Source organism: Echinops telfairi, unplaced genomic scaffold, assembly GCF_000313985.2.
Source record: "Echinops telfairi isolate 266 unplaced genomic scaffold, ASM31398v2 ScPeMD7_2;HRSCAF=8, whole genome shotgun sequence".
NCBI classification, from domain to species: Eukaryota; Metazoa; Chordata; class Mammalia; order Afrosoricida; family Tenrecidae; genus Echinops; species Echinops telfairi.
This window is the reverse complement of record NW_022103898.1, coordinates 4,685,347-4,711,621: the sequence shown is the minus strand read 5'-3', so window position 1 is coordinate 4,711,621 and position 26,275 is coordinate 4,685,347. Positions and strand designations below refer to the sequence as shown.

At 61.0% G+C, this 26,275-nt stretch overlaps 1 protein-coding gene across 1 annotated transcript in view; it reads right to left on the bottom strand.

The window, feature by feature from the left end:
* Window positions 1–819: 819 nt before the first annotated feature.
* Window positions 820–26,275, bottom strand: part of WNT7B (Wnt family member 7B) — a 42,164-nt gene continuing 16,708 nt past the window's right edge. The window contains exons 2-4 of the mRNA XM_004700221.1: window positions 20,264–20,490; window positions 4,141–4,412; window positions 820–1,299 (exon numbers count right to left, since the gene is read on the bottom strand). Coding sequence (XP_004700278.1) covers window positions 820–1,299; window positions 4,141–4,412; window positions 20,264–20,490 — 979 coding nt within the window. The remainder of the gene's footprint in view (window positions 1,300–4,140; window positions 4,413–20,263; window positions 20,491–26,275) is intronic.

The window sequence follows — 26,275 nt, the reverse complement described above, 5'->3', positions numbered from 1 at the left end:
ATGTTGTCACCCCTAGCTTCTGTGGTCACAATCCCATTGGGCAGTGGATGCGCGAGGGGACCTGGAGCAGGGACTTTTGAGATGGAAGGCATCCAACCAGCCAGCTAGCAAGCGTGGGATGGTGGGTGGGAGATGCACTCGGCTGCACTGGTCACCTGCACGCCAGAAGGAAGCAAGAGGCAAGAACCTTTTCCCAGAACTGGCGGGGGCACCTTCCCTTGCTGCCCGGCGGGGCGTGGAGCTCAGCCTCCGGAAAGATGGGGAAGTCAATCCGTTAGAGCCCTTTGCGAGTGGCGCTCATGTCCCAGGCGCGGGAGAGCTGAGTGCTGGGCTCCTCCTCTGTCCCAGGCCACCATCCTGCTGCAGGAGGTGGCCCGGAGGGCAGGGAGGAGCTCCTGGGGGCCAGGGGTGGGGGTGGGGGAGCGTGAAGATGGGGCTGGTGTCCTCTTGGGACGGGGTCCCACCTCCTCCACCCACCTTCCCCCCAGGCAGGGGAGGGGCAAGGAGGGATGTGCAAAATGGCGCGTGGGGCCGGCCCTGGTCGCACGACGGGCGGTCCCTGGCCTATCCATGGGCGGTCCCTCGCCTGTCCGTGGGCGGGCCGTGGGCGGTCCCTGGGCGGGGCGGGGCGGTCTCTGGCCTATCCATGGGCGGTCCCTCGCCTGTCCGTGGGCGGGCCGTGGGCGGTCCCTGGGCGGGGCGGGGCGGTCTCTGGCCTATCCATGGGCGGTCCCTCGCCTGTCCGTGGGCGGTCCCTGGGCGGGGCGGGGCGGGGCCCGGCCCTGGCCGCACCCACGCCTGCGCCCTGCGCCAGCGCCCTCACTTGCAGGTGAAGACCTCGGTGCGCTCGCTGCAGGTGTTGCACCTGACGAAACAGCACCAGTGGAACTTGCAGTTGCACTGCCAGACCTTGGTGTATTGGTGCGTGTTGTAGCCGCGGCCGCAGCACATGGTGTCGCAGCCGTCGGCCCCTTGCGAGGTGCGGTTGCACAGGCGGCCCTGCGTGCCCACGCTGCCCGTGGCCGCGTCCTCCTCGCAGTAGTTGGGCGACTTCTCGATGTATACCAGGTCCGTCTCCATGGGCTTCTGGAAGCTGCGCAGCTGCTTGATGCGCAGGAAGGTGGGCTGCCGCAGGCGGCTGGCGCGCACCACCTCCACCTGCACGGCAGCGTTGTACTTCTCCTTGAGCAGGTGGCCCAGCTCGCGGAATTTGGGCAGCGTCGTCCAGCACGTCTTGGTGGTGCACGAGCCCGACACGCCGTGACACTTACACTCCAGCTTCATGCGTTCCTCCAGGACCTGTGGGAACAGAGCTCCCCTCAGCACCTCCGGCCAGGCTCCCCACACCCTTCCTACAGCCTCTGCTAATCCCTGCTGGCCCAGTGACCCTGGGGTCCTGCCCAGGGACCACCTCCCGCCCTGTGACTGCTGGTGCCAGGCTCCTCTCTCTGGGCCTCGGTCTTCTCATCCGTTAAACGGAGACGCTGGCAGCAGGACGCAGGGAGTGGGTGCCCAGCTCTGCGCCTACTCAGGGACTGAGTTCTCGGGCTGCCCTCACACCACCCATCAGGGACTGCCTCAGTGGGTTGGGCAGCCCAGCTGCCTCTCACCCTCACCCCAGGATGGGCACTTTCCCCCACCCCTGGGGGTCCCAGTCTGTGGACCTGCTTCAGCAACCAACCCAGCGGCCCCCACATTCATCCCCTACTTTTGTGACTCCATCTGTGGGGGCAGAGCTGAGCTCAGTGGGGTTTTCAATGGCTGGGCTTGCTTCGGAGGCACCTCTGGGTGCACACCAATTTTCAACCATCTGGTTAGCAGGGAATGCTTAACCACATGTGCCCCTGAGCCCCAGGCACTCACTCCCACAGCAGGAGGTGCTTAATAAGTGCTGGCCCCCTCCCCACTCTCTCCTATGGGGCTTGGCATCCAGGTGGTGCTTAATTATGGCTATCTAATAAGCCCTGGTGGCATAGCGGCTACATATTGGGCTGCTAATTGCAGGGTCAGCAGTTCGAAGCCACCAGTGGCCCTGAGGGAGAAAGATGAGGCTTTCTACTGCTGTCAAGAGTGACATTCTCATAAAACCCACCGGGGCAGTTCTACGCTGTCCAGTGGGGTCTCTGTGAGTTGGAATTGACTCGATGGCAGTGAGTTATTTTTTTTAATGAGGCTTGGTGGTACCAGGCTTAAATGAAAGGTGGGCAGTTTGAACACAACTATGCTGGCTTTGAAGAAGGCAAGGGTGGGCCATCCGTCCCCATCCAGGCCGTAGTGCAGGACATACAGTGGGGTGTTTCTGCTGTTATGTGAGGCCGCTAGGAGGAGGAGATGACTAAAGGCATGTGACAGCAGCGACAAGGCAAGCCTGAAGCTGGTCTGGACGCTGGGTGGGGTGGCGGTGGGGGCCAGCGAGGCCCACTTGCTACCAGCTGGAGCACCTCCGGGCTGAGCTCGAGGCTCTGCAGGACTGAGCTTTCCCTGCCCGCCCCAGAGGGCTGCTTCCTAGTGCCAGCCCTGACCCCAGGTACTCATTTACCCGGATCGAAGTGAGGCCTGATTAAAGACGAGACCCGGTGTCATTTGTCACCCGTCACTCTCACCAGAGCCATGGGGTGCCCTCCTGTGCTGGCCTCAGCAAGCCCTGAACAGGGCCTCCCCTCCCCCAATAGCAGGCTGCATATCCCCTCCCCCCACAGTATGGGGAGCTGGGTCCCTGCAGCAGGGGTCCCCGGTGGTGGGGGGTGCTTATCTCCCTCCCTTCCTCCCTGACAGGGTCTTGGAGGCCCGGGGCCCAGGCCCCAGACAAGGGGTGACACCATGGCCAGAAAACTGGAATTCTGCCCCTGCCTCCTCGGCCCCTCCACACCATGAGTCCCGCTCCCCAAAGCCTGGAAGCTCCGGCTTGGACAATGGGTCCCAGAAAAGAGTGAGCCAATGAAGGTGGGTGGGGCAGCGATCCCCAGGGATGCGGTGCGTTCAAGCCCCTTCCCCGGAGTCTACCTGTGTGTCTCTCCCCCAGGCTCCTCCCACACCAAACTGCCTTTCAAAGACCGAAGTCAGGCCTTCCTGAACCACCGCTTGGGCAGACCCTGGGGCAGACCAGACTGGCGGGGAGAGGGGGGAGGCCCGTGGGGCAGTTCTTGCCAGTCCAGCCTCAGACAGGCCTGGGACCACTGCTCCAGAGACAGGCCCCGGGGCCACTGTCTGTCCAGGCCTGAGTTTCCATTTGGCATCCCCCATGAGGGGTCTCCTGGCCCACTCCTGCATGCCTCAGCTCTTCTCCCTCCAGTCTGTCTGTTGTTACTCTGCAGGCACATCCCACCCAGAGCGCCCCATGCCCCCCATGGGGACCCAGTGGGAGCTTGCTGGGCAGAGCTTCCCCTGAGCCCTGTGCCCAGCGTCTGGCTCAGAAGGAGCAGGGAGGGGGGTCTTGGAGTGAATGTGTCAGCCCCAGAGGCTGAGGGGATTTTAGCCTGGTGGCATCGTGGTTATGCACCAGGTCAGCAGTTCGAAACCATCAGCTGCTCTGGGGGAGAAAGATGAGGCTTTCCACTCCTACACAGCATTACAGTCTCGGGGACTCACAAGGGCAGTTCAACCCTGTCCTACTGGGTCATCAGAATAGACTCAATAGCAGTGAGGGGGGGGGTGTTTTGCACCTGGAAAGGTGAGTGGGCCCCACACCTGTGGAGCCTGTGGGCCCTGGCGCCCAGGGTGCAGCCCCCCTACCCCCGGGGCAGGGAGCAGCTCTGAGAGCCAAGCGTTCTGCTCGGCTGCCACCCTATCTCCGGCCATCTTGCCGCCACCGCCAGGGCGGCTGCTCCTCCCCGCCTGTATCTGGGGCCTCATCTCGCTGCCGGCAGGCGGGGCTGGCCTGCGGGCCAGGCTTCTTCCCCGTGGCGACCCTCCCTGGGCGTCCCTCTACCTCCACCACGTCCAGCCCATTCGGCCAAAGGCCAGCCCTGGCCACCACCCATCACGGGCAGAGTCCCTGTCTGCACCCAACTGCCACCCACCCACATGGGATACACCCCCTCCTCTGCACCCCAGCCTCAGTTTTCCCACCTATGAAATGGGAGCCGTGGGGGGCCCCCTTCAGAACTGTTGGGGGCTGGCCCGCCCTTGCTGGCGCACTACCTTGCGGCCGGCCTCGTTGTTGTGCAGGTTCATGAGTCGCCGCGCGTTCTTCTTGATCTCGCGGGCATCCACGAAGCGCCTGGAGAAGTCGATGCCGTAGCGCACGTCGGCGGAGCAGCCGCCCCACTTCCAGCCCTCCGCCTGGTTGTAGTAGCCCTGCTTCTCGCGGTCGCAGCCGCAGCTGCTCAAGTTGCCTTGGCTGCAGGCGGCGGTGACGGCGTGCGCCACGCCGGCCGCGGTGATGGCGTAGGTGAAGGCCGCTTCTCGGCTTCCTGCGGGGACAGGGGCGCGAGATGAGTCACAGGGCGCCCTGCTGCCCGGGGCTGTGTCACCCCGGGCGATCACCTGCACGACCAGGTTCTGTGGACAGTGCGGGAAGCAGTGGGAACAGCCGCAGCACTCCCACCTGCCTGGAAAGACTGCCGGAGAGCCAGCCCTCTCTCTTGCCGGACACCGCCCCCCCTCGCGCCTCCACCCCCGCCCCCCCACCGGCAGTCCTTGTCAGCGGTGTCCTGTCCCCAAGGACTGGTGTGGATCTCTATCTCCTCCCCCATGACCCCATCCACGGTCGTGATGAAGGAGCATTTGTGGGGACTGTGAGGGGACCCCCGAGATCATGGAGATGTGAACGGGGCACACAGGGAGGCCCTCTCCAGGCTTGAGCCCCCCATTCAGTCAGCTAGGAGCCCAGGCAGAGCCCCACAGCAGGGGCCCTGCATGGAGCGCCGTTTCTACCTCCAATGCTTCCCTCAGTGTCCCCTCCCCAGCCCGGGCTTGGGGTCCAGATGGGCGGGCAGCCCTGGGCAGAGCCTCTCCTTGAAACCTTCATTGGCTCCCGTCTGCCAGAAGAACCGAGCCCACAGTGGAGCCGGGGACGGTCGGCCTGCAGTGCAAGCCTGGCCATTTCCCCCTCCGTCCGAACCAACACCCTAGTCCCTCCTTTTGGCTCACAGCCCTCTTGGGGTGTCCTCGTCTGTAGCCCTTGGTGCCCAAATTCTCACCACCTGCCTCTTCCAGGCAGTAATCTCAGACCCCCCTCAGTGTCCCAGCTCCCCAGTCCCAGAATGCCTCTCACTGGTCCTGACCCTCCACCGGTGCTAGCCCTTGGAAAGGAGGGACTTCCAGGCGCCATGTGGGTCCAAAGTCCTGTGCAGTTGCCACCAAGTGGGCTCTGGCTCAGAGCTTGTGGACAGGACACTGCTGTCTCTGGGCCTTCGACTTGTGACCTTTGGGAAGCAGACTGCCAGGCCTGTCTGTCGTGTCTCCTGGGTGGAGGGTTCGAATCACCGACCATTTTCACCCCCAGGGACTCCAACCCTGGCGTGAATGTTTGATTGTTCACAGCCCTGGGCCGGTCTCAGGTCCCCTCAATGAGGAAGGAGCCCAGGCCCCCAGCATAGTGGCCCTGGGCTCCCCTGGCTCTGAGCCCATCCGGTCCCCAGCCCACACCAAGCAGGCTCATTGAGCGTGGGGCTGAGTACAGCCGGCAGGCGCTGCAGTCAGGGGGCCTGGCACTGAGCTGACCCCCAGGATGCAGAGTTGGTCTGTTACACACGCATAGCCAGGCCTGCGCTGCGTGAGGCTGCGTCTCTCAGCCCTCAGCTCGGGCCTGCCTTCTCTGGGGAGAGAGGCCTGGGTCTCAGCACCAGCCTGCATGGACGGAGCCTCCTTTCCTCCTCCAAGAGAGGTGGGGTGGGGGCGGCAGGGCGAGCTCCGTGCTGGTCACCCAGCTGCCCTGCTCTGCCAGCCTTGCCCTGTGGGTTGTCCTCTCTCTGCCCCTCCCCCAGCCACACTCTGAGCATCAGCAGCACCCGCTCAATGCCAGACAGCACCCAGGGTGGGGAGCAGGGAGCCAGGAGAGTGAGGGAGGCCCTCAGAGGGGCTGGGAGGGCTTCATGGAAGAGGGAGCCTTAATCTCCACAGGGGTCCACACTACTTCTGCGAGTGAGTGAGCGTGAGCACATATTAGGGAGTATGTGTTGTGTGTGTGTGAGAGAGAGTGAATGAGTATGAGTGTGTGCTGTTCATATATAAATGAGCATGTGTGTGAGTGAGTGAATGAGTGTGAATGTGTGCGTTGGTCCTGTGTGAGTGTGTGAAAGTGAATGAGTGTGTGTGCTGTGTATGAGTGAATGAGTGTGCCTCAGTGTGACTGTGTGTACTGGTCCTGTGTGTGTGAGTGAGTGAGTGAATGAGCATGACTTCGAGTGTGAATGAGCAGTGGGTTCTGCAGACCCAGAGGCACGGAGTAAAGGTGTGGTGGTGCTGACTGAGGTCAGAACCAGCTGTCAGAGGCAGTGGATGCAGGGTGGGCAGAGTGTGGGTGCTCATAGCAGTCCTGTGGAGCTGTTGGTGGAGCTGTTGGTGGTCATGGCAAGTGCTGGCTGGACACTGGAGTCTGGAAGTCTGGCTGTCAGAAGGCAGGACAGTGAGCCACTCAGAATGACCGAGCCAAAGGGGCCACTCAGAATGACCGAGGTCCAAGCAGACCACAACCAGACCTCGGGTGCTCAGCTACTCCCCAGATGGGGAGGAGATGGGACCAGTGGTTAGAGGGTGTGGCAAGTCTGGAAGGGGGGCGGCCCTGCGAGGGAGGGGCGAAGGACCTGGAACTCAGTCCTTGGAGCCTGGGTCCCAGGCTGGCCCTCTCTGGATAAGTGGCCTGAGATAGGAGCAGAGGGCAGCCTTGGCAGCAGGAGAAGGACCTGGGCCCAAGAGGCCAGCTGGCAGGCACACGTCCTTGGACGGGTGGCATCAGACACTGGTGAGTCACACAAGGGGCCTGGCTGGCCAAGTCAGTGTCCCCAATGCTGCCTGATCGAGGACAGGTGTGGTGTGCCCAGAACAGAGGCTCACCAGGGACTCGGGACCAGAGCCTGCCAACCACCCCTTCTCCCTGGCCTCGCCGCTTCTCCCTGGCCCGTGCTCCGCCCTCCACACTGCCTCAGTCACCCAAGCAGTTACTCATCGGCCATCGGCTGCTCCTGCTTATTCCTTTTTTATTTGGCTTTAATGAGCCAAACCCTTGTGTCCTTCTCTACCGTGGCGAGGTGGGGCCAGACAGTGAGAGAAGACGACTCAGCCCATTTTAGAGGACACGCTCCCTGTCACCAGGACATGGGGTCAGGGGTGGGGCCAGAGAGTCTTCGAGCACCCCTGGCTCCATCCCCAAGCCCCCCGGGGCCCTGTATGGACCAGGCCTGGGGTGAGAGCCACAGGTAGAAGCCTGGCCTTCAGCAGGTACAGCAACCTCGAACCTGTGGCTCAGCAGCCATCTGGCTCCCCAGGCCTCTGAGATAACGTCACACCTGGCCTGGGTTCCACCCCTCCGCACCCCCCCACCCCTCCCTGCTTCCACAGAGTGCCTGCATGTGGGTGCAGGGCAAGCGGACTCCGTCCTGTGCACGGCCCAGCCTGCTGCACAGTGTCTACCCGAGCGCCAAAGGCTGAGCCTTCCTCCGGCTCCCAGGCCCAGCTCCCTGTAGCTCGAGTTCCTGGGGTGCCCCACTTAATCTCATATGCACCCCCCCCATGGCAGGGCTGGGGCCAAGTGTGCTACCCCTGACTCCATGGAGACCCCTGGGGCAGCCCTGGGACTGGTCCCAGCTCCCAGCCCGGGAGACTGCGTCCAGAGGCCCGGAGCCCTGCTCGTGGAGATGGTGGGCCCTGTCTGGCGAGGGCCAATACGGAGGGCAGGCAGGCTGGGAGTGGGCAGCAAGGACATGTCCATTCCAGGTGCACATGGCCCTGGGGGGTCCCTCACAGAACTGAGCACCCAGCCCAGCACACGTGGGTCTGGTAGGGTGTGGGGGGGGGCTCAAACAGGAAGCCCACAGTGTCACCAGAAGGTGTCAGAGGCCCCCAATCCCCTCACATCCCCCTGTAAAAAGTTACTCCCAGAAACCCACAGGGGCACTTCTACCCTGTCTTATAGCGTTGCCATGCGTCAGCCTCAGCTCGATGGCAGTGAGCTTGGAGTTCGTGTTATGCTTTAAAGACGTGTCATGGACTTCGTTGTTGTGGAGAACAGAGAGTAGCACATGCACCAAGTCCACACAGTGCCTACGTGGCACGGTGCCTTAGGGGCCCCCGACCAGCCATCACAGGAGAAGGCAGCACCCGCCTGAAACCGTGTACACAAATGTTCATCACAGCATTTCCATGTTCCAGCCCCAAGGTGCTTGAACCAGTGGCACGTGACGGAGCCCCTCAGGTCAGAACCAAAACATCTCACCGCCATCGAGTCGGTTCTGAGTCCTAGAGACCCTACAGGACAGGGTAGAACTGCCCCTGCGGGGATCTGAGGCTGTAACCCTTTACAGGGGTAGAGGGCCTCATCTCCCTCCCATGGGGCAGCCACTGGTTTCGAAAGCTCAACGCATAACCACAGCATGGCCAGGGCTCTTAACATATGCCTGAGGAAGAGTCGAGCCTTTGAGGAAAGCCTTCAGGAGAGTTGGGTGCATAAAATGGGATTGAGCCATAAATACTGAAAAGAAAACCATTCACTGTCATCGAGGCAATCCTGACTCATAGTGACCCTACAGGACAGGGTGGAACTGCTCTTGTGCGTTCCCAAGACTGTCATTCTTTACGGACTAGAAAGCCCCGTCTTTCTCCCTCAGAGCTGCTGGTGGTCTCGAACTGCCGACCTTGCGGACCGCAGCCCAAATACATAACCACTAGGCCACCAGGGCTCCTTCGTGATCCCTAGGAAGGACCTGTTTCACGTGGCCGGTCAGTGGGCTTGGAAAACTGGCTGCTGATTGAATGGCACGATGGCCTTGTGTTACGCGAGCTGGTGGATGTGAGGATGCCGGGATGGGCAATGGACGAGACCGAAAGTAGGCTAGGGAGTGCGTTGCCTGGGACCGCGTGGGGAGGTGTGGGTGACTTCTGACAGCCAGGGCTTTCTTCTCTGGGGAATGGGAGTGTTTGACAATGGACTGTCCCGATGGTTGTCCAAGGTCAAATCCAAAAGTCCTGCTACTAAGGTGCCCGCTCGCACTGGCATGGGCTTTCTTTCCAATGACACGCGTTTAAACATGTCTTCTCTGATCAGTGGGCGGCTGAAGACAAGTTCTCTCACTAACACGCGTGTCTTCATCTCACTGGGGACTCCCCACCTCCCCACGACCCAAACAACACCCAATCCGACCAGTGGCCTTCCCAGGGAATCAACGGGGCCTCTTCAATTCAAGCAGAGAGGTCAGCTTGGAAGGTTTGGGCAACTGCCTTGGAAGATTCCAAAGGGTTTATCTTGGTAGATTTTCTAGAAGGATGTAGGATGGTCCAGGGGAGCTTATTCGGAAGAAGTTTTAGGCACTGGAAAGTGGCTCCTGGGAAGATTTTCCCATCACGACACCACACCAGCTCATTCTTCAAGGGCAGTGGGGCGGTCCCGTGAGAATTTACTGGCAAACCTCACCCCACCATCCTCAATCCCTGATCTTGCTCCTTCAGACTGTTGGGTTTTTGTTTGTTTGTTTGTTTTCATTTTTTGTTGGTCAGTTCTCTAAACTCCAAGAACATGGGGAAGAACCATGCGTTGAGTCCTTCGGGGACAAGCTGCAGTGTTGGTAAGCGCAGAGTCCCTCCGGAAGGGCTAAGAGAGCCGGCAAGGCCACCTTTGGAAGGGCATGGACCTAGGTGGACATTATATTGAGACGCAACAGCTTCGCCTGTTGATGTTTTTGTCTCTCCTGAAGGTTTCTACCAGTCAGCCGCAGTACGATTGGACTGACCTGTGTGTAGCTGCGAATGTGAGAAACACGGCGACGGATCTTCCGAAAGCTGCTATTGAGATGTCACCACTATAGAGCTGTCATTGGCTGGGTCTCTGGGGACCACACACAGAGGAAAGCCCACCAGGATGAATGAGGGCTTTGCTTCAAGGGGAGGGGAAATGGGCTCACGCTGACCTGATAGGGAGACTGCAGCATTGGATCAGAGCTCAGAGCCCCGGTTGGGACTGTCCCCGCATCACCAAACCCCTATGGACAAGCCTATACTGGTCAAACCAGCAAACAGGACAAAACTCGCTGCCATCGAGTTGATTCCAATGCATAAGCGACTCACAGCCCCTGTGGATTTCCAAGACTGTAAATCTTTACAGCAGTAGAAAGCCTCCTCTTTCTCCCACGGATTGGCTGGTGTTTTGCAGTGGCTGGTGGCTTCGAACTGCTGACCTTGCAGTTAGAGCCCAACACTGCACCGCCAGATTCAAACTCACGGCCATGGAGTTGATGCTGACTCATAGGACAGGGTAGAGCTGCCCCTGTGCGAGTCAGAGACTCTAACGGTTTACAGAAGTAGAAAGGCTCGTCTTTCTCTCGAGGAACAGCTGGTGGTTTCAAACTACTGATCTTGCAGCGGAGCCAGGCTGCAGTCTTCAAACAGTGCAAGTGGAGGTTCAGTGATCGGAGCCACAGAGGGGCCAGGGGGCCGGCTTGGTGGGAGGGCCGCTGGGGAAGGGATGCAGAAGGCGGGGCCAGAATTCAAGAGAAGTGAATCACAGGAGGGACTAGTGCGATGCCTTTCACTATTACCCTGAGGCTGCCTTCACACCCTCACCCAAACACCTCCCCTGAGGTCTTCCGAGAGCCACCCACCAGCCTAGCTTCACTAAGATGGATGTGTGCCAGGCGCTGTGATCTTTTGAGATCTGTCTGCATAGGGCCAGGCTGATACCGGAGCTGGAAAGATTAGATAAGTGCCCCGGTGGGTAGTGGTCTTCTGTTCGTTGGGGGGTGGAGGGGGGGGGCGTGGAGCAACACGGACAAGGAAGATGGGAAGGGTTGTCCAATCAGCGGACGTCCCTGAGTTGTCCAGGCAGAAATTGTTGAATTGGTGTGTGCTCTGCTCGCTGTGCTTATTCCAAACGACAAATATGAGAAGTGAAAAGTGAAACAAAGAAAGACAATGTCAAGAAGCAGAGCAACCTCAAAGTCACTGGGAACAGTGTCGAGGCCGAGGGAACAGCACTGCTCAGGTCCTGGAAGCCATCTAGGCATGTGTGGGGTTCCCCGCATGGCAAAGGGGGATCAGGTGGGCAGTGGTCCTCAGGGGTCACAACATGCCAGGCCTGGGGAGCAGTCTAGACTGTACTCCATGAATAGGGGGCAGGGAGACCAGCTGGGCGAGGGACAGGGGGCTGCTGTAAAGATCCATAAAAAAGGGGTGGGCTGGTCAGGGGGTAGAGGTGAGCCCTGGTCAGCCTGGGGCCACAGTCTGATAGGGGACCCAGTGGGTCAGCAGGTGGACAGATGGGGCTGGGGTAAGAGGAATATGAAAGGAACCCTGGACCTGGACCCAGGGCTGCCCATGGGAGCTCATGAGTGGATTGGGGGGGGGTTTTGAGGAGAGGGCCCCCTATACCAGGGGGTTGAAGGGACCTGAAGGACAGGAGTGGGGACAGGAAGCAGCTTGGTGCCCAAGTCAGGTGCTTGGGAGAAATGCCCCAGCCTTGCCCAACCCCTGGCAGCGGTGACACGTTGGACGGGAACCCGCAAGGTCAGCATTTGGGAACCACCAGGCGCCCCTCGGGAGAAAGACAGGGCTTGCTACTCCCATCAAGAGTGACCATCTGGGAAACCCACAGGGGCAGCTCTCCCCTGTTCTACAGGCTCACCTGTGTCCGCATCCACTCGTGGCAGTGAGGTTGGTTTGTTTCCAACCCCCAGCCCTGGGGGTCACTGTGGTGAACTGGTGGCCCCACGGGTTGAGCACTGAACTGCTGGCATGAAGGCGGGTGGTTCTAACTTAGCTCTGCAGGAGAGAGACGGAACTGGCTGCTTCAGTCAAGATGTCAGCCGGGGGACTCTCTACGGGACATTCACTCTGTCCTCCTTCTCCCTCCCGGGTCTCTAGACCTCAGAATCAGCTCCAGGGCAGCGAGTTTGCCCCTGGCTGGTGCCCTGGGGAGACCCCTGGACACAGGATCCTGACAGGCCCTGTGCCCATGCCCCTGCCTGGCTCAGAGCGCCCATCTTCCCCTTGTGACCTGAAGCCAGCTCTTAGTGTCCCCTGCCCTGCCCGAGCTGACCCAGGGCACAGAGCAGGTCAGACATGGGCTCAGAGGGAGGGGAGAAGGGGGGTCGATACCGTTCTGTGTGCCGTTCAGAGAAAGCCATCCAGAGTCCCCATGGGCTCGGCCTCGGCCAGCCTAGCACGGGGGTCAGAGCCCTGGGTCCAAGCCCATCTGGCTAGGCTGGGTGAGGGTGGGGTGCGGGGTGGTGGGGGCCAGGCTCCCACGCCTCAGTTCCGGCAACTGTTGGGTGGGGGTGATGTCAGCAGCCCCTGGGAGGGGTGCAGGGTGAAAGCAAATTGGGGCAGGGGAGGGCGCAACAGGGATGGGCCTGGGAAGGAGTCCAGGTGGGGACTGTTTAACTACTGACTCCAGAGCCTGGTGGTCTGCGGCCGGGGTGGGCAGGTGACCACTGGCCTCTCAGTACCACGTGTGGGTACTTATGTGAGCGTGTGGGCGTGCTACCCTGTGCCCCCTCTTCATGTCTGTCTGTGCCCCTAGCTCTCTCTCTCTGTCTCTCAGTGGGTCTCTATAGATCCCTCTGTCTGTCTGTCTCCCTCTCTGTCCTTATTCCTCTCTCTCCTCCTCTGTCCCTCTCTGGACGCCCTTCTCTGAAGCTCTCTCTGTTTGCCCCCCACCCTCTGTTCCGCTCCTTCCCTGCCCCTCTCTGTTTGTCCTTTTCTGTGCTCTGTCCCTCTCTGTCCTCCCGTCTCTCCACAGCCCTGCCCTGGCCCCCACCCCGCTTCGGCTGAGTCAGTGTCTCCACTCTAAGCCCTCCCCTGCCGTTGTCATAAACAGAGCCCTGGGAGAAGTCGTGCCAGGTCTGAACACGCCAGCACGCCCGTGCACCCGGGGCCTTTGTTCCGACCCAGCGGAGGCCTCACACACTGCCGAGCAGCCCCCACAGGCCGGCCAGGCTCCAGCTGGGCAGCTGCTGTCACCCGCAGCCCCCTCATGGGTGTGGGGGCACCAAGGCCAGGGCCATGCGCCAGGGCAGTCTGGGCCAGAGCCAGGGGCAGCGTCCCCGGGCTGAACCTGGCCTGGGTCTGGCCTTTTGGTGGGTCTCACAGCTTGGGGGTGCCCCCCCCCCGGGCCTGGGCTCCAACAGTGCTCTCATTAATGATCTCTGCCAGGTGTCCCCTCCCTTGTCGCCAGCTTTCTGAAAATATGGCAGCTGCCTAACGTGAGGCCCTGGGGACCGAGGCCTGAGTGGTGACAGAAGTGGACGAGGCGCTGACCACCAGGACAAAGCCGTCAGGTTCAGTCACTCAGCTCTAGAACCAGAGTGAGAGCCGCCAGAGGCAGCAAGCAATAGTGACAAGACCCCCAGGGGCAGGGCAGGGGTGCCTGAGGCAGACAGGCCTTCCCCACAGAGACTGTGGTGGGGGGTGTCCAAGCCCTCTCTCCAGAGACCTTACGAGGAAGGTGCCGTGTCCTGCCCCAGTCCCAACTCTGAGAGCCTAGGCTAGCCCACGGTTCACGGGGCCCTCGGCCCCCAGCCCCCTGCGAGGCGGTAGGAGTGCCCCATGTTGGATGCCTTCCAGGGCCCTTCAGAGGGGTCTGTGGGAGGCTGGGGGGCAGGGGCCAGGCCATCACCCTCTCAGACCCTCAGCCTGTCATGGAGGGGGCCAGTGGGGCGGGGGGTCGGGGAGGTGGGGACCGTCAAGACTACCTCCTTGGTCCCCAGCCTCAGTGAGAGCTGCCTCCAGTGACCTGGAGCCTGGAAGCTTCTGCCTCCGCAGCCCCCAACAGGCCTGGCATTTCTGCCTTCCCACAAAGCCTTTCAGACCCGTCCTTCACGTGTGTCTGGCTCCCTGGACCTCTGAGCCTGGACACACCCACTCTGCTCTGCCTCAGGCTGGACACTGGGATGGGGAGGCAGACAGGACAAAGACGGGGGTGCCTATAGGTCTCCCTGCTCTGCCATGGCCCCCTGAACAACCCCTAGGTCCTCTCACCCAGTGGACCCCAAAGCACGCCTGAGCTGGCCAGCATGGAGAGGCCGCCGGCACACAGTGGGCAATCAATGCGTGCATGCTGAATGACCCAGTCCATCTCTGCCCCATGCTGCTCCCCTACTCAGGGCTGCCCCCCACCTTGATTGGGGGATGGAATCGTCAGCTAGGTTCTGTGCTGGCCCCTCGACCTTGGGTGAAACCAAGTGACCTTGGCCGGTCGCTGTCCTTCAGAATGTTGCTGTGGACCTTGCGAGGGAAGACCTGCTCTGACCATCGATAGGATGTCCCTGGTACGTACGCACAGCTCAGCCCCAGCACTTCAACACTGCCCAGCTAGGAAGTCCGGAGCTCCCTCATCCCCATAGGGTGCTCCTACATCCCCGGGATGGTGCTCCTACACCCCCGGGATGGTGCTCCGACACCCCCGGGATGGTGCTCCTACACCCCCAGGATGGTGCTCCGACACCCCCGGAATGATGCTCCGACACCCTCGGGATGGTGCTCCTACACCCCCGGGATGGTGCTCCTACACCCCCGGGATGGTGCTCCTACATCCCTGGGACAGTGCTCCTGAGTCTAAGGGATGCAGCTCCTGGGCTTGGCTGGCAGAGGCCCAGGCAGGGTTCCCAGCAGGCACTGGTCCTGGAGTCACCCTCTCTTACTCCCCAGACACCCAGGGTGCCCCTCTGAACCTCTGATTTTCTGGGTTCTGACCAGTTCTGCTGACGCCCTGTTGTGAGTGGTGAGTGGGCCCCACTGGTGAAGGCCATGCTGCCGACACCCCCGGAGTAAAGGGCTGGGGGCAGCTTCCAGCTGTATTGGCACTCACGTGAGCCAGCATCAGGGCAACCCTGTGCCCCATCATGGCTGAGGCCGGGTGCCGTGGTCCGTGCAGCCCAGAGGGGCTGGGGCAGGATCAAGTGTGGTGGACATGGGACAGTGGGGAGGAGGGAGGCTCTGGGCAGGGGCAGGAGGGTCTGGGTGTGAGGGTCTGGGGGGGTCCCGCTCAGTCCCTCCTCCTCCTGCAGAACTCAACTCCCTTCCATCCTGGCAAACCCTCTCTGCTGTTGGGACCTAACTCATGCTGTCCCTCTCACCTGGGACCCTTCTCTGCAGCCTGGCCTGGCTCACCTGCTGCCCCTGTCCCTGCCTCTGGGAGGCCCTCCGCCACTGGCCTGACCTGGGCACTTGCCCTGAACCACCCCAGTGTCCCTGGAGCACCAGGTCAGCGGAAGGTGACCCCAGGTAGGGCCTCAACCCCAGAGGGGGCAGAGCAGCTGGTGCCCAGGGTCTAGGATCAGGGCAAAGGCAGCCCAGAGTCACTGGATGAAAGATTGAGAGACTGGGAAGTAGTGAACTCCCTGACCGTGGAGGCATGCAAGCGGTGGCACTGGTCAGGCAAAGGAATTGAACTCTGCACCCAGGGTTGGCTTGTTCCTTTTGAAGTTCCTTTACACATTGGGCTGCTAACTGAAATGTCAGCCATTCGAAACCACCAGCCACTCCGTGGGTTCCGTGGGAGAAAGACAGGACTTTCCACTCCTGTAAAGAATTAATGGTCTTGGAAGCCCACAGGGGCAGGTCTACCCTGCCCTACAGAGTCCCTGTGAGTCAGTGTTGCCTGGACGGCAGGGAGGTTGGTTTGGGTTTTCTCAGCTCGGAGGCATTAGGCAGAGGCCAAGGTCATAAGCACAGCCTTCAGGGGCTGTCCCTCCCTCCCACCTCGGCCAGGCCCCCTCTCACGGCCAATCAGTGGTTGGCCGCCCCCAAGAGCACCTGGCTGCCAGCTCCTGGCACAGCTCCCATCCTGGGCCCGGGGCACCCAGCACGCCGGGATGTGACTGCCTCCCTGCTTGGCCCCATGTCCAGCTGGTGCCTCGTGAAGCACCTGGCCTACCACCTCCCAGCCAAGTGCACAGAAGCCTGGTGCCTGGTGCTGAGCTCTACCAGGGTGGCTGGGCTATGAGACACGTGGGGAGGGTGGGGTGGGGGGGAACCTGGGGTGGCTATGGCCTCACTGTGGCAGCAAAGGGTCAAGGAGGGGTAGAAAAGGCACCCCTCACACCCCTAGTAGGGCATGATTCTGACTCATAGTGCATAGGGTAGGGTAGAGTCGCCCTGTGGGTTTCTGAGACGGTAACTCTTTAAGAGAGTAGAGAGCCTCATCTTTCCCCCAAGGAGCAGCTGGTGGTTTCAAACTGCTGACCCTGGGGTTAGCAACGCACCATGTAACCACTGTGCCACCACCAGGGCTTCATAAGCGCAGCCAACCTCAGGAGGCAGACCTAGGGCTGAGGTGGAGGTGGGAGAGAGAGGAGGGCCAGGTGTGGCTGGAGCTCTAGCTTTGAGGTGGGAAGCTGGGGAGAGGAGTGGCAGGAGTTAGTGCTAGGAGCTGGGGCAGCAGGGAGCCACTGCAGGTTTGGGAGGAAGACAGCAGCCCAGTCGCCAGGCTGAGGGGATGCAGGCCAGTGGAAGCAGTGACACCTGGATGGGAAGGGCCTCAGTGCAGGCCTGCAGTTGGGTGGCGGGGGGTGGGCGCAGGGGGGCGGGTGGAGGGGGATGGGGTGAACAAAGCCTGTGCACCATTGATCTGAGCCCTTCAGCACTACGTCTCCCCCAGGCCCAAAGCCCTGCCCGGAGCACCCCCCTCATCCTTCGGGTCAGGGTTTCTAATTCCACCAGCTCACATGCTCCCCCAGCCCCCTCAGGACAGCCCAGCCCTCCCTATGCAGCCACTCAGGCGGGGGTGGGCAAGACACGTGAAGTGACCACCCAGCTATTAACTCATGGTTGATAACCATGATCTTATCAGACATATCTGAGAGGGCTTCCTGGAGGGGGCATTAGTCGGACTATGGAGGGCAGTGAGGGCCTCTGGGTGGGGCCGGGCTGAAGCAGATTACTCTAAGCCAGTAGCTCTCAACCTTCCTAATGCCATGACCCTTTCATACAGCTCCTCGTGTTCTGGGGACCCCCCAACCATAAAATTATTTTTGTTGCTACTTTATAATTGTAATTTTGCTACTGTTATGAATTGGGCAACCCCTGTGAAAGGGTCATTCGACCCCCAAAGGGGTCACAGCCCACAAGTTGAGAACTGCTGCTCTAAGCAAAGGGGACTGACTGCCCGAGGAATGGGGTCGGGCTTCCCAGGCGGCAGGGCCGGGCAGGTGGGTCAGGGGTCTCTGCTGCCATACAATGGAGACCAGAGAAGCCACGGCCAGGGCCCTGGGGGTCTGGGCAGGAAGACTGTGCTCAGTGCTGGGCATAGGGACACAGGCGGCTGTTCAGCCTGAGCAGTTCCCCCTGCTGGGAAGAGCTCAGGCAAGACAGACAGGCGGACAGGACAGTATGGCAGGCAGGGGAAGCAAGGAGTCTGTGAGGAAGGGGCCAGGCCAAGAGTGGTGGTGGTGCGTGAGTTTGGGACAGGAGGCGGAGCTGGGAGATGCTTGGGGGTAAAAACTAGGCGGTGTAGTTGGGGAGGGGGTGAAGCGGCAGGGCACCAGGTTCTGCTCAATCAGCTGGGTGGGGAGCCCAGCAGTCAGGCCAGCCGGCAGGAGATCAAAGGAGCAAGTTGCTGAGGGGTCCTGTGTAGTGTCCTGTGGGGGGCCGTGCTGGCCGTGGCTCCCGAGAGGTAGGCAGAAGGGGATGAAGCCTTAGCTCCCTCAGGTCTGTGGGTCATGGAGGCCTGGGCAGGAGCAGACCCCCTGGCGATGTGGGGACACCAATCATTCCAGGGTCCGGAGTCTGAGGGATGAGGGGTCAGGAATTTGGGGGCCTCCAATGGCTGGCCAGCAGTGGAAGGAGCAGTGAAAGGGCAGGGTGTCAATAGCTCTGTCCCCAAGTCTGGCTCTGCAAGGAGGGGGGGCTCCCGGAAGCAGAGGCTGAGACAAGAGTCGGGCACTATGAGGACAGAGAGCCAGGGACTCGGATTCAGCAAGAAGACCAGCTCAGCCTGACCTCAGGGAGCCCCAGAGCCCCGGCCTCCTTGGTTGCACCCCAGGCCCTTGTCCTCCCGAGGGGGTGCCCGTGAGCTCCAGGGGGTGATGAAGGGGTGGTTGGGGAGGCCCCCAGCAGCGCCCACTCTGGGGTGGGTAGCTGGACAGTCCTGAGGCATCCTGGGGCTGGTGGGCCTGCCTGAGGCCTGAATTCAGGGAGGGGCCCACACAGCCCCTGTCCCATATGCCTGCCTCCGGGGGTACCAGTTAAGGTCCAGCTTCACCACTCACCAGCCACAGGGGGCCCCCTGCCTCTTCCAAGGGGCCGTGGGGAGGTTCCCGGGAAGAGTCTCAGAGACCCAAACCCCACGCAGCTGCACAGATGGCATCCCTGAGCCTCAGTTTCTCCGCCATGCAGTGAGGATGGCCCTGAGCCATGGTCTCTGGGCAAGGGGCCAGGGAGGGGAGTGGGCTTCGGGCAGAAGGGCAACCGCTAGGATGCCCTCCCCGCAGAGGAGAGGGTGGCAGGCGGCCCCACCCTCCCCAGCTGGCTCAAGGAGCCCTGCACTTGGGTGGCAGGGCCCCAGGGAGGGGGCGGTGCCACCCTCCTGGCTGTGCCAGGTGCCTCCCACGTGCTGCTCACCACAAAGGGGCCCTGGGGCTTTCCCCTGCACCACCCGCAGCCCCCACCGCTCCAGCCCTGTGGAGCCTGTCTCGGGATGGGAGGGGGGGAGGGAAGGAGACAGTAGCTGCCGCTCAGATTCCAAGCCCAGGCCCTTGGCCCTCAGGAACCCTAGGGAGGTATGGGGGCTATGGGCTGGGGTCTGCCTACCACGGTCCACTGTCCCTATCTGACGATCGGCCATAGGAAGCGGTGCTCAGGGTCTCCTGTGGTTGCCGGGCGAGGGGCAGTGAGCACACCGGTCAGTCCCCGCTTAGTGGACCCCATGTGTGAAGAGACCTGCTCCACACTGGGACCATCCAGAAGCAGACTCGGCGCCTCCCTTCTGCGGTACCTCAGGGGGCTGTGAGCTCCCCTGGTCTCCGTGAGCAGCCCAGCACTGAGCTCTAGGGCCACCCAGACGCACACTGCTGTGTCACTTGGTTCTGACGCAGAGCACTGGGTGTCAACAGAACGGACGGCCACTGCTGGGCCTGCGCCCTCCTCCCAGCCGCAGCTCGCTCTGAGCCCATGATTGCAGCCACTGTGCCCTTCTTGCCGCTGGCCGTCAACTTGACCAAGCACGATGCCCTTCTCGAAAACCAGGTTCCTGTCAATGCCCAGCGTCTAGGAGCCGCGGTCCCCCCACCCTCCTTACATCGTCCAGGACAGATGTTTATTCTTCTGGTTCACGTGATAGAGGAGGAAACTGAGGCCTTGCCTAAGGTCACACAGCTGAATTCAAACCCAAGCCTGGACGCCAGGGTTGCACTTTCTCTTTGAGCCCCTCCCTGAGCCTCAGTCTCTCAGTCTGTAAACTAGACTCAGGGGAGTCCCCTCACTAAGCTGCCGTGTTCTGGGGGCTCTACATCACCTCAGCTCTGTCCACCGCTGCTCTCCAGCTCTCAGCTGCGCCTCTCCCCCCTCCACCTGAGTTTGGACGGCCTCAGTGGTCCTCAGAGCTCCAGGTACATCATGGCAGCCGGGACCCCACTGTAGCTCCTGTCCCACCCAGAGTCCTCCCAGCCCTTGCTGGGCACAGGACTGGTCTCATCCAATGGCACAACGTTGTCCAGTAACTCACTCACTGCCATCGTGCCCATGCCGACTCACAGCGGCCCTGTAGGGCCCTGCCCTGTGGATTTCCGAGACTGTCACTCTTTACAGGAGTAGAAAGTCCCGTCTTGCTCCCATTGAGCAGCTGGTAGTTTCAAACTGCCACCTTGCAGTTAGCAGTCCAACACGTAACCACTATGCCACCAGTTCTCCTCGCAGATACCAGGGCCATCTCCTTATCTGGATACAGAAACAGAGGGCAGGAGGCGGGCTACATGTCCCAGCGAGCACAGAAGGCAGCACACTGCAGCCACAGTCCACCACGACACACCACCCCTGGTGCCCCTCACCCAGGCCAGCCTCTGAGAAGGTAGGCCGCGGCAGCAGGGGCCTGCAGTGGGTGGTTGGCGGACACCCGTGTGACCAACCCGGCCCAGCTCTCAGGGGCCCAGTGCTGGTCTCTGGAGCCCACTGGCGCCCTTACCTACTCGGAGCTCCTGCCCGAAGACCGTCCTCTCGCCCAGCGCCGAGCAGTTCCAGCGGGCAAAGCGAAACTGGTGCTGGCACTCGTTGATGCCCATCTGCGCGCCCTCGCCGACCACGATGATGGCCTCAGGGCGACTCTGGCAGATGGCGCGCTGCCGCGGGGCCAAGCCAGGGATCTTGTTGCAGATGATGTTAGCTCCCAGGGCCACCACGGAGGACAGCGCTCTGTGGGCGGGACAAGAGACAGCGGTGAGGTGAGCTGGTGGGAGCGCCCCCCACCCCGACCCTCAGCCCTGCAGCTGGCAAGCATCCACCAGCACCTACCGGGCATGGGCGAACAAGGGGAGAACCCTGCCTCCTCAGGTCCCCGGCTCCGCTCCCCTCTCTGTGAGCCCCTCGCTTAGAAATACACGCACCCTCACCCATGCCCTCCCACCTCAGCGTCAGAGCCCGCGCTCCGTTTTCCCTGAGTCATTAGAATGCTCATGGAAGGGCAGTCAGGAGATCCCAGGATGCACTGCATGGGCTCAGTCTGCTCACGAGACTTCGTTCAAGGGTTGATGTCACTTTGAGGACTCGGGTACGTCTGACCCGAGCCATAGCATTGTCGATCGCCTCATCTGCACGTGAGAGTGGGACACTGAAGGGGAACCATGCATCTGAATGACGGCGCTGGAGAAGACCACTGAAAGTACCGTGGACTGCTCCACTGCTCCAACGACAAAGTGGTCTGTCTTGGACGGAGCGAGGCCAGATGCACGGTGAGCCTTCTTTGTCTCACATACTTTGTCTCCGTACTCTGGGCAGTCGGCAGGGGAGCCCCACCCCTGGGGAAGGGCATGGTGCTTGGTAAAACAGAACGCCAGTGCGAGAGAGGGAGGCCCTTGACAAGATGGACAGACACAGGGACTGCAACCACGGGCTCAGAAAGGAGGAAATTGTGAGGCTGGCGTAGGACCGGCCGCTATGGGTCGGAGCCGACCGGACAGCACCTAACGATAACGACGGGCCTAAAGGTGGGTGTGTGGGTCCCACCCAGCGGCACCTCGGAAGAAGAGAGCAGGAGGCCAACGTCCCAAAATATGGCAGCCAAGAAAACGAGACGGACGCCCCACGGTTCACACCCAGCTCTCCACAACCAGCGGAACCTAGCAGGGCCGTGGCATTGCCAATCTCGTGGGAACTCGAGTGCCATGGTCGCAGAGCACAAGTCCCACAAGGTCACAAGCGTGTGGAGTCGCAAGTCTCGAGGGATCATGCGTGGCAGGGGCCTGGCCGGCGCCTGGCAGCGTCGTGTGTGCAGAGGTGCTGTGGGTGGTGCGTCAGCCTTCGGCCTGCTCCCTGCATGTCTGTCGGACTCCCTGGCCAACCCGGGCTGCCCCCACCCCGGTCAAGAGAAGCAGTCGGTGTTTTTCCGGGCAGCCAAGCCTAGCCAGCTGGGAAAATCCCCATGTGGTCGGAGCCCACAGCACGTGCTGTACCCGACACCCAATCCCTGGACCGCCCACCGGCCGCCCTCCCACGCCCCCTAATCTGCTGGACCCTTAGGGCTCCCACGGGCACAATGGGCCTGCCCGCCCCAGTCTGGCCTGGAGGAAGCGCATCTGGGCGGGTGGGGCTGGGAGCTAGCTGGAATCTGGGGAATTCAGCCCCAAGTAACCTTAGACCCTTGGAAAACCGGCCAGGGATCTGAGATGGATGGGAACCTGCAGGCCGCCTGGCTGTGGGTGCCTAGTTTACCTCCCAAGCTGCACTATCACACCTGCTGGGGGCCTGGCCCGAGGGACCTCAGGGGACTGCTAGCCTCACCTCCATCTCCAGGCAGGCAACACCCAGGCCTGGCCAACTCAGGAGGCGCAGACCCCCTTGTCCCAGGATCGGACTCGCTCCACCGGCGTCCAGCCAATATTCGAGGCCCAGTGTCTGAGCAGACAGTGGCGGGCCTGAGCCTGGTGGGCCGTCTGATGCTGGTCGGGTGTCGCTGTGGGCCGGCTGAGAGACTGCACAAACGTACCCCCCCCCCCCCAGAATGGTATCTACCCAAAGCCTGACGGTGTAAGGAGAGACAGGCGTGCCGTCCAATTAACACCGGGGCTGAGGACCTGTGGAGACAGTGCTCCAAAGAAAACATTCAAGTGGCCAACCGCACAGGAGCAAACCACCCGTGTCATTAGCGATTAGGGAGCAACACGTCCAAACCACAGGAAGACACTGCTTCACACCCAGGGGATGGCGGCCATCCAGAGAAAAGCCCAGGGTGCGGGGCAACCGGGACCCACGCCCCGCCCGTGGCTGGTGGGGGAGTCAAATGGTGCTGCTCCCGGTAAACACAGCATAGCAGTCCGCACCCCCCCCCAACAGACACTTACCCAAAGTTAATGCAGGATGGACATACAAGGGGGCTCCCGAACATTCAGAACGGGAGCGTTCCACTACCTTTAAATCCCATTTCCCCGGAACTTTTTCAAGCCCCTGTAGAGGGTTACGAAGAGCCCTGGTGGCCTAGGTGATTGTGGGTTGGGCTGATAACCACAAGCTCAGCTGTTCAAGACCACTGGCCACTCCGAGGGAGAGAGACGGAGCTTCCTACTCCAATACAGAGTTACGGTCTCAGAAACCCCCAGGGGCAGTTCCACCCTGTCCTGTAGGGGCGCAGTGAGTCCGCATTGGCTCTGCCTGACGGCATTGTGTTTGGGTCCTGGGGTACATGTCGGGCTGCCCACTGCAAGGTGAGCAGTCGCCTTGGGAGAAAGAGCAGGCTCTCTGCTTCCATAAAGGGTGAGCCTTAGAAACCCTGAGGGGCAGTTCCACCCTGTCCTGTAGGGGCGCTGTGAGTCAGACTCCACCCGATGGCAGAGAGCATGTTTTCGTAGGACCCAGCAACCCTACACGGAGGTATAGACTCCCAAAGCATGGGGACCAGATGTTGAACCCCAACCCTGTGCCCAGATGTCCGTAGTGTGCAATTGCCAACAGGTGGCAAGGGCCCAGGTGTCCGTCAGCAGAGGGGAGGGGAACAGAGTGGAGTATTATTCAGCCGTAAGGAGGAAGAAAGTCATGCTGTGTGAAGTCCGGGGGTGGGGGTGGTGGGTGGACCGTGACAAGCATAGTGCGGAGAGGAACCGGACGATTCCCCTTCTTTCTACAGAGTGTCTAGACCAGAGAGAGGACACCGGGGCGGGCGAGGCAATGAGAGGCTTTGCTAATGGGCCTGGGAATTCCAGCTGGGGAGATGAGAACGCTCTGGAGCGAGTTACTGATGGTGGGAGCGGAACATCAGGAAAGCACCAAGCGCTGGAAGTGGTCCTTCCTCCCACGTGGTATGTATTTCACTGCCATTTCTAACATAGGGGCCAGGACAGCACACGGACTCTGCACGCCAAGGATGCCCAGTGGTCCCAGGGGGAAAAGGACCAGGCTTGTGGGCCACGCCTGTTGGTGGACAATGGCATCTAAGGCCAGGAGTGGTCCACCAGGAACCCCCCACCTGCCACATGAGTGTCCACTCTGATGCTGTCCATGTCCCAGGACCTGTCCCCAGCTCCTCTGCCGTGCAGCTGGGGGCCTCGGGGACTGGCCTGCATCGGTGAAGCGTGGGAGTGGGTCCGAAGTGAAAACATGTCAGGACGACCAATTGGCACTGTGCCGATGGAAGCATCACCGGGCGGAGGGGGCAGCCGGGAATAACTAGTTCAGGGGTGACCCACGGGACAGATGCCCTCAGCAGGATGCCCCACCAGGTCTTACCCCTCTGTGGCTGGCTGCCTATCCCCTGCTGTCCACCAGGGTCCCAGAAAGGCCAGGGTCTCTGAGTGACCTGTGGGCTCACCTCTCTGTACTGTTCAGATACCTGAGGACACTGTGAGGGGAGGTCTGAGAACCGCCCTCTACCCCGCTGGATGTGGGGAGGGGCCCTGCAGACCAGACACTCGCTCAGGCCGGAGGACCCTGAGGTTGGAGAGCAGCGGGGGGAGGCGGGTGCTCAGATATGTCGTTCTTCCTGTCTTGTATCCTGGCACTGTGGGAGGAGGGGGCTGCCTCTGGGGGCTGCAGAGATCTCTGTGCCTGCCCAACAGCCCCAAGAGGCATCTAGGGGACCTCCAGGGACGAGGGGTCCAATGGGGCGGGGAGAGGAGCCGCAGCCGGCTGACACAGGCCCACCCCTTTGCTTTAGCTCCAGCCCGGTTCTAGATTGCCCGCCTGCAGCCCCATGCGGCTGTGTGAGGGGCCCGGGCGTGGCTGGGACTCTGGCCGTGGCTCTTGCCTGCTGTGTGACCTCAGCACGTTTCTGAGCCTCTGTGCCCCTTAGCTTCCTCCTCTGTTAAGTGCGATGATGAGGGCCCTGCTCCCTCACAGGGTTGCGGGGAGCATGGGTGAAAGTGACTCATGGACTTCAGGGCTGGCCATCCTCACAGCCACTGCTGTCCACTTGATTCCGGACATGTAGCACCCCTGGGAGGTGCTGAGACTAAATCTTTATCGGAGCAGTCCAGGCAGCCTCATTTTTCTCCCAAGGAGTGACTAGGGGTTTTGAAGGGCTGACCTTGCAGTTAGCGGCTCAGGGTGTAACCCCAGCCCCTGCACAGGAGCAGACAGCCTCATCTTTCACCCAAGGAGCAGTCAGTGGGTTCAAACAGCCAGCGTTTCGGTTAGCATCCAGGGCTGGCCCCTGGCCCCACTGGGGCTCCTTGGAAGGCTTAGTACTGACCCTCATTCATTTGACACTCGGGGTCTCAGACCTGGAATCCAGCCCCCAGCTGATCCCTCACCCTCCTCCTGGAATCGTTGTCCATAAAGAACCACCACTTTATGGTCGGGCAGCTCAGAAACCCACCCGTCTGTCACCCACGGCTTCATCCACCAATGTGAGCTGGCAGTGCCACTCGGGGTCCCTGCCCCCCAAAGATGTGAAGGCTTCTGTCCACACAAATATATACATACATGCGTGTGCATGTGCACACTCACAGGGTGGCTGTTCTCAGAACAGTAGCCCCTTGTCCATCAGCAGGAGGCCAGCCGTCAGGCAACAGCGTGGAACCCAGTGAGAAGAAGGGACAAGAAGTCAAACAAGAGGACCAGGCACCCTGGAACCCCCACAGCTCATCTCTGAGGCGGGGGCAGCACAGTCACACCCTTGGGTGGGAGAGGCTCGAGGGAGCGGGCTAGGCACTGGGAAGGCCCACGTCCTGAGCGGGGCTGACTCAGCTGCACACGCATGTAACTGTACCCAGCTATACGTGGAATGCCACATGGGTCCCAGTGACACGACGCCTAACAGAGAAGTGAAATGTAGCAATATCAGCTTGATTTGGGATCTTTTAAGATCTACGTGCATGAGCCCAAAGGAGCCCTGATAGTGTCGTAAGCCCTCGGCTGCTAACGAAAAGGTTGATGGTTCAAACCCACTGGCTGCTCCGAGGGAGAAAGACGAGGCTGTCTACTCCTGTAAAGAATTAAAGTCTTGGAAACCCAATGAGGCTGTCTGCTTCCTTCAAGGCCTGCGGGGCAGTTCTGCTCTGTCCTGGAGAGTCGCTGTGAGCTAGAATGGACTGGGCAGCTAGGAGTTGTCCCTTCCTTTTTCGTTCACGTGGGGATCACACTGGGACCAGCGACTCAAAGGTTAGAGGAGAAGCAGAGCAAGGGAACAATGTTCGCGAGGGCGACCGCTCTCCAAAGGAGGACGACAGTGGTGTCGTGATGCTGGGGTGTCGTCAGTGTCACTGAATTGGTCAGTGGGCTGCACTTTCACAACCTACATGAATAAACAGAATTCTGTATTTTTAAGTAACATATTAAAACAAAAAACCTGCTTGTAAACAAGACTGGCTATGCAAGGGCAGAACGAAAATCCCACGTGGTCCTTCAGTGATTCCGTAAAATGGACAAGGAATCCTTAAGAAATCACACAGCAGGGCAGACCAGGACTCCCGTGGGCCTGGCCTGGCCTGGGTTGGTGCTGAGACCTCCCAGCAATCGCTCCAGGGGTCCCTGCTGGCTGGACCGACCACCA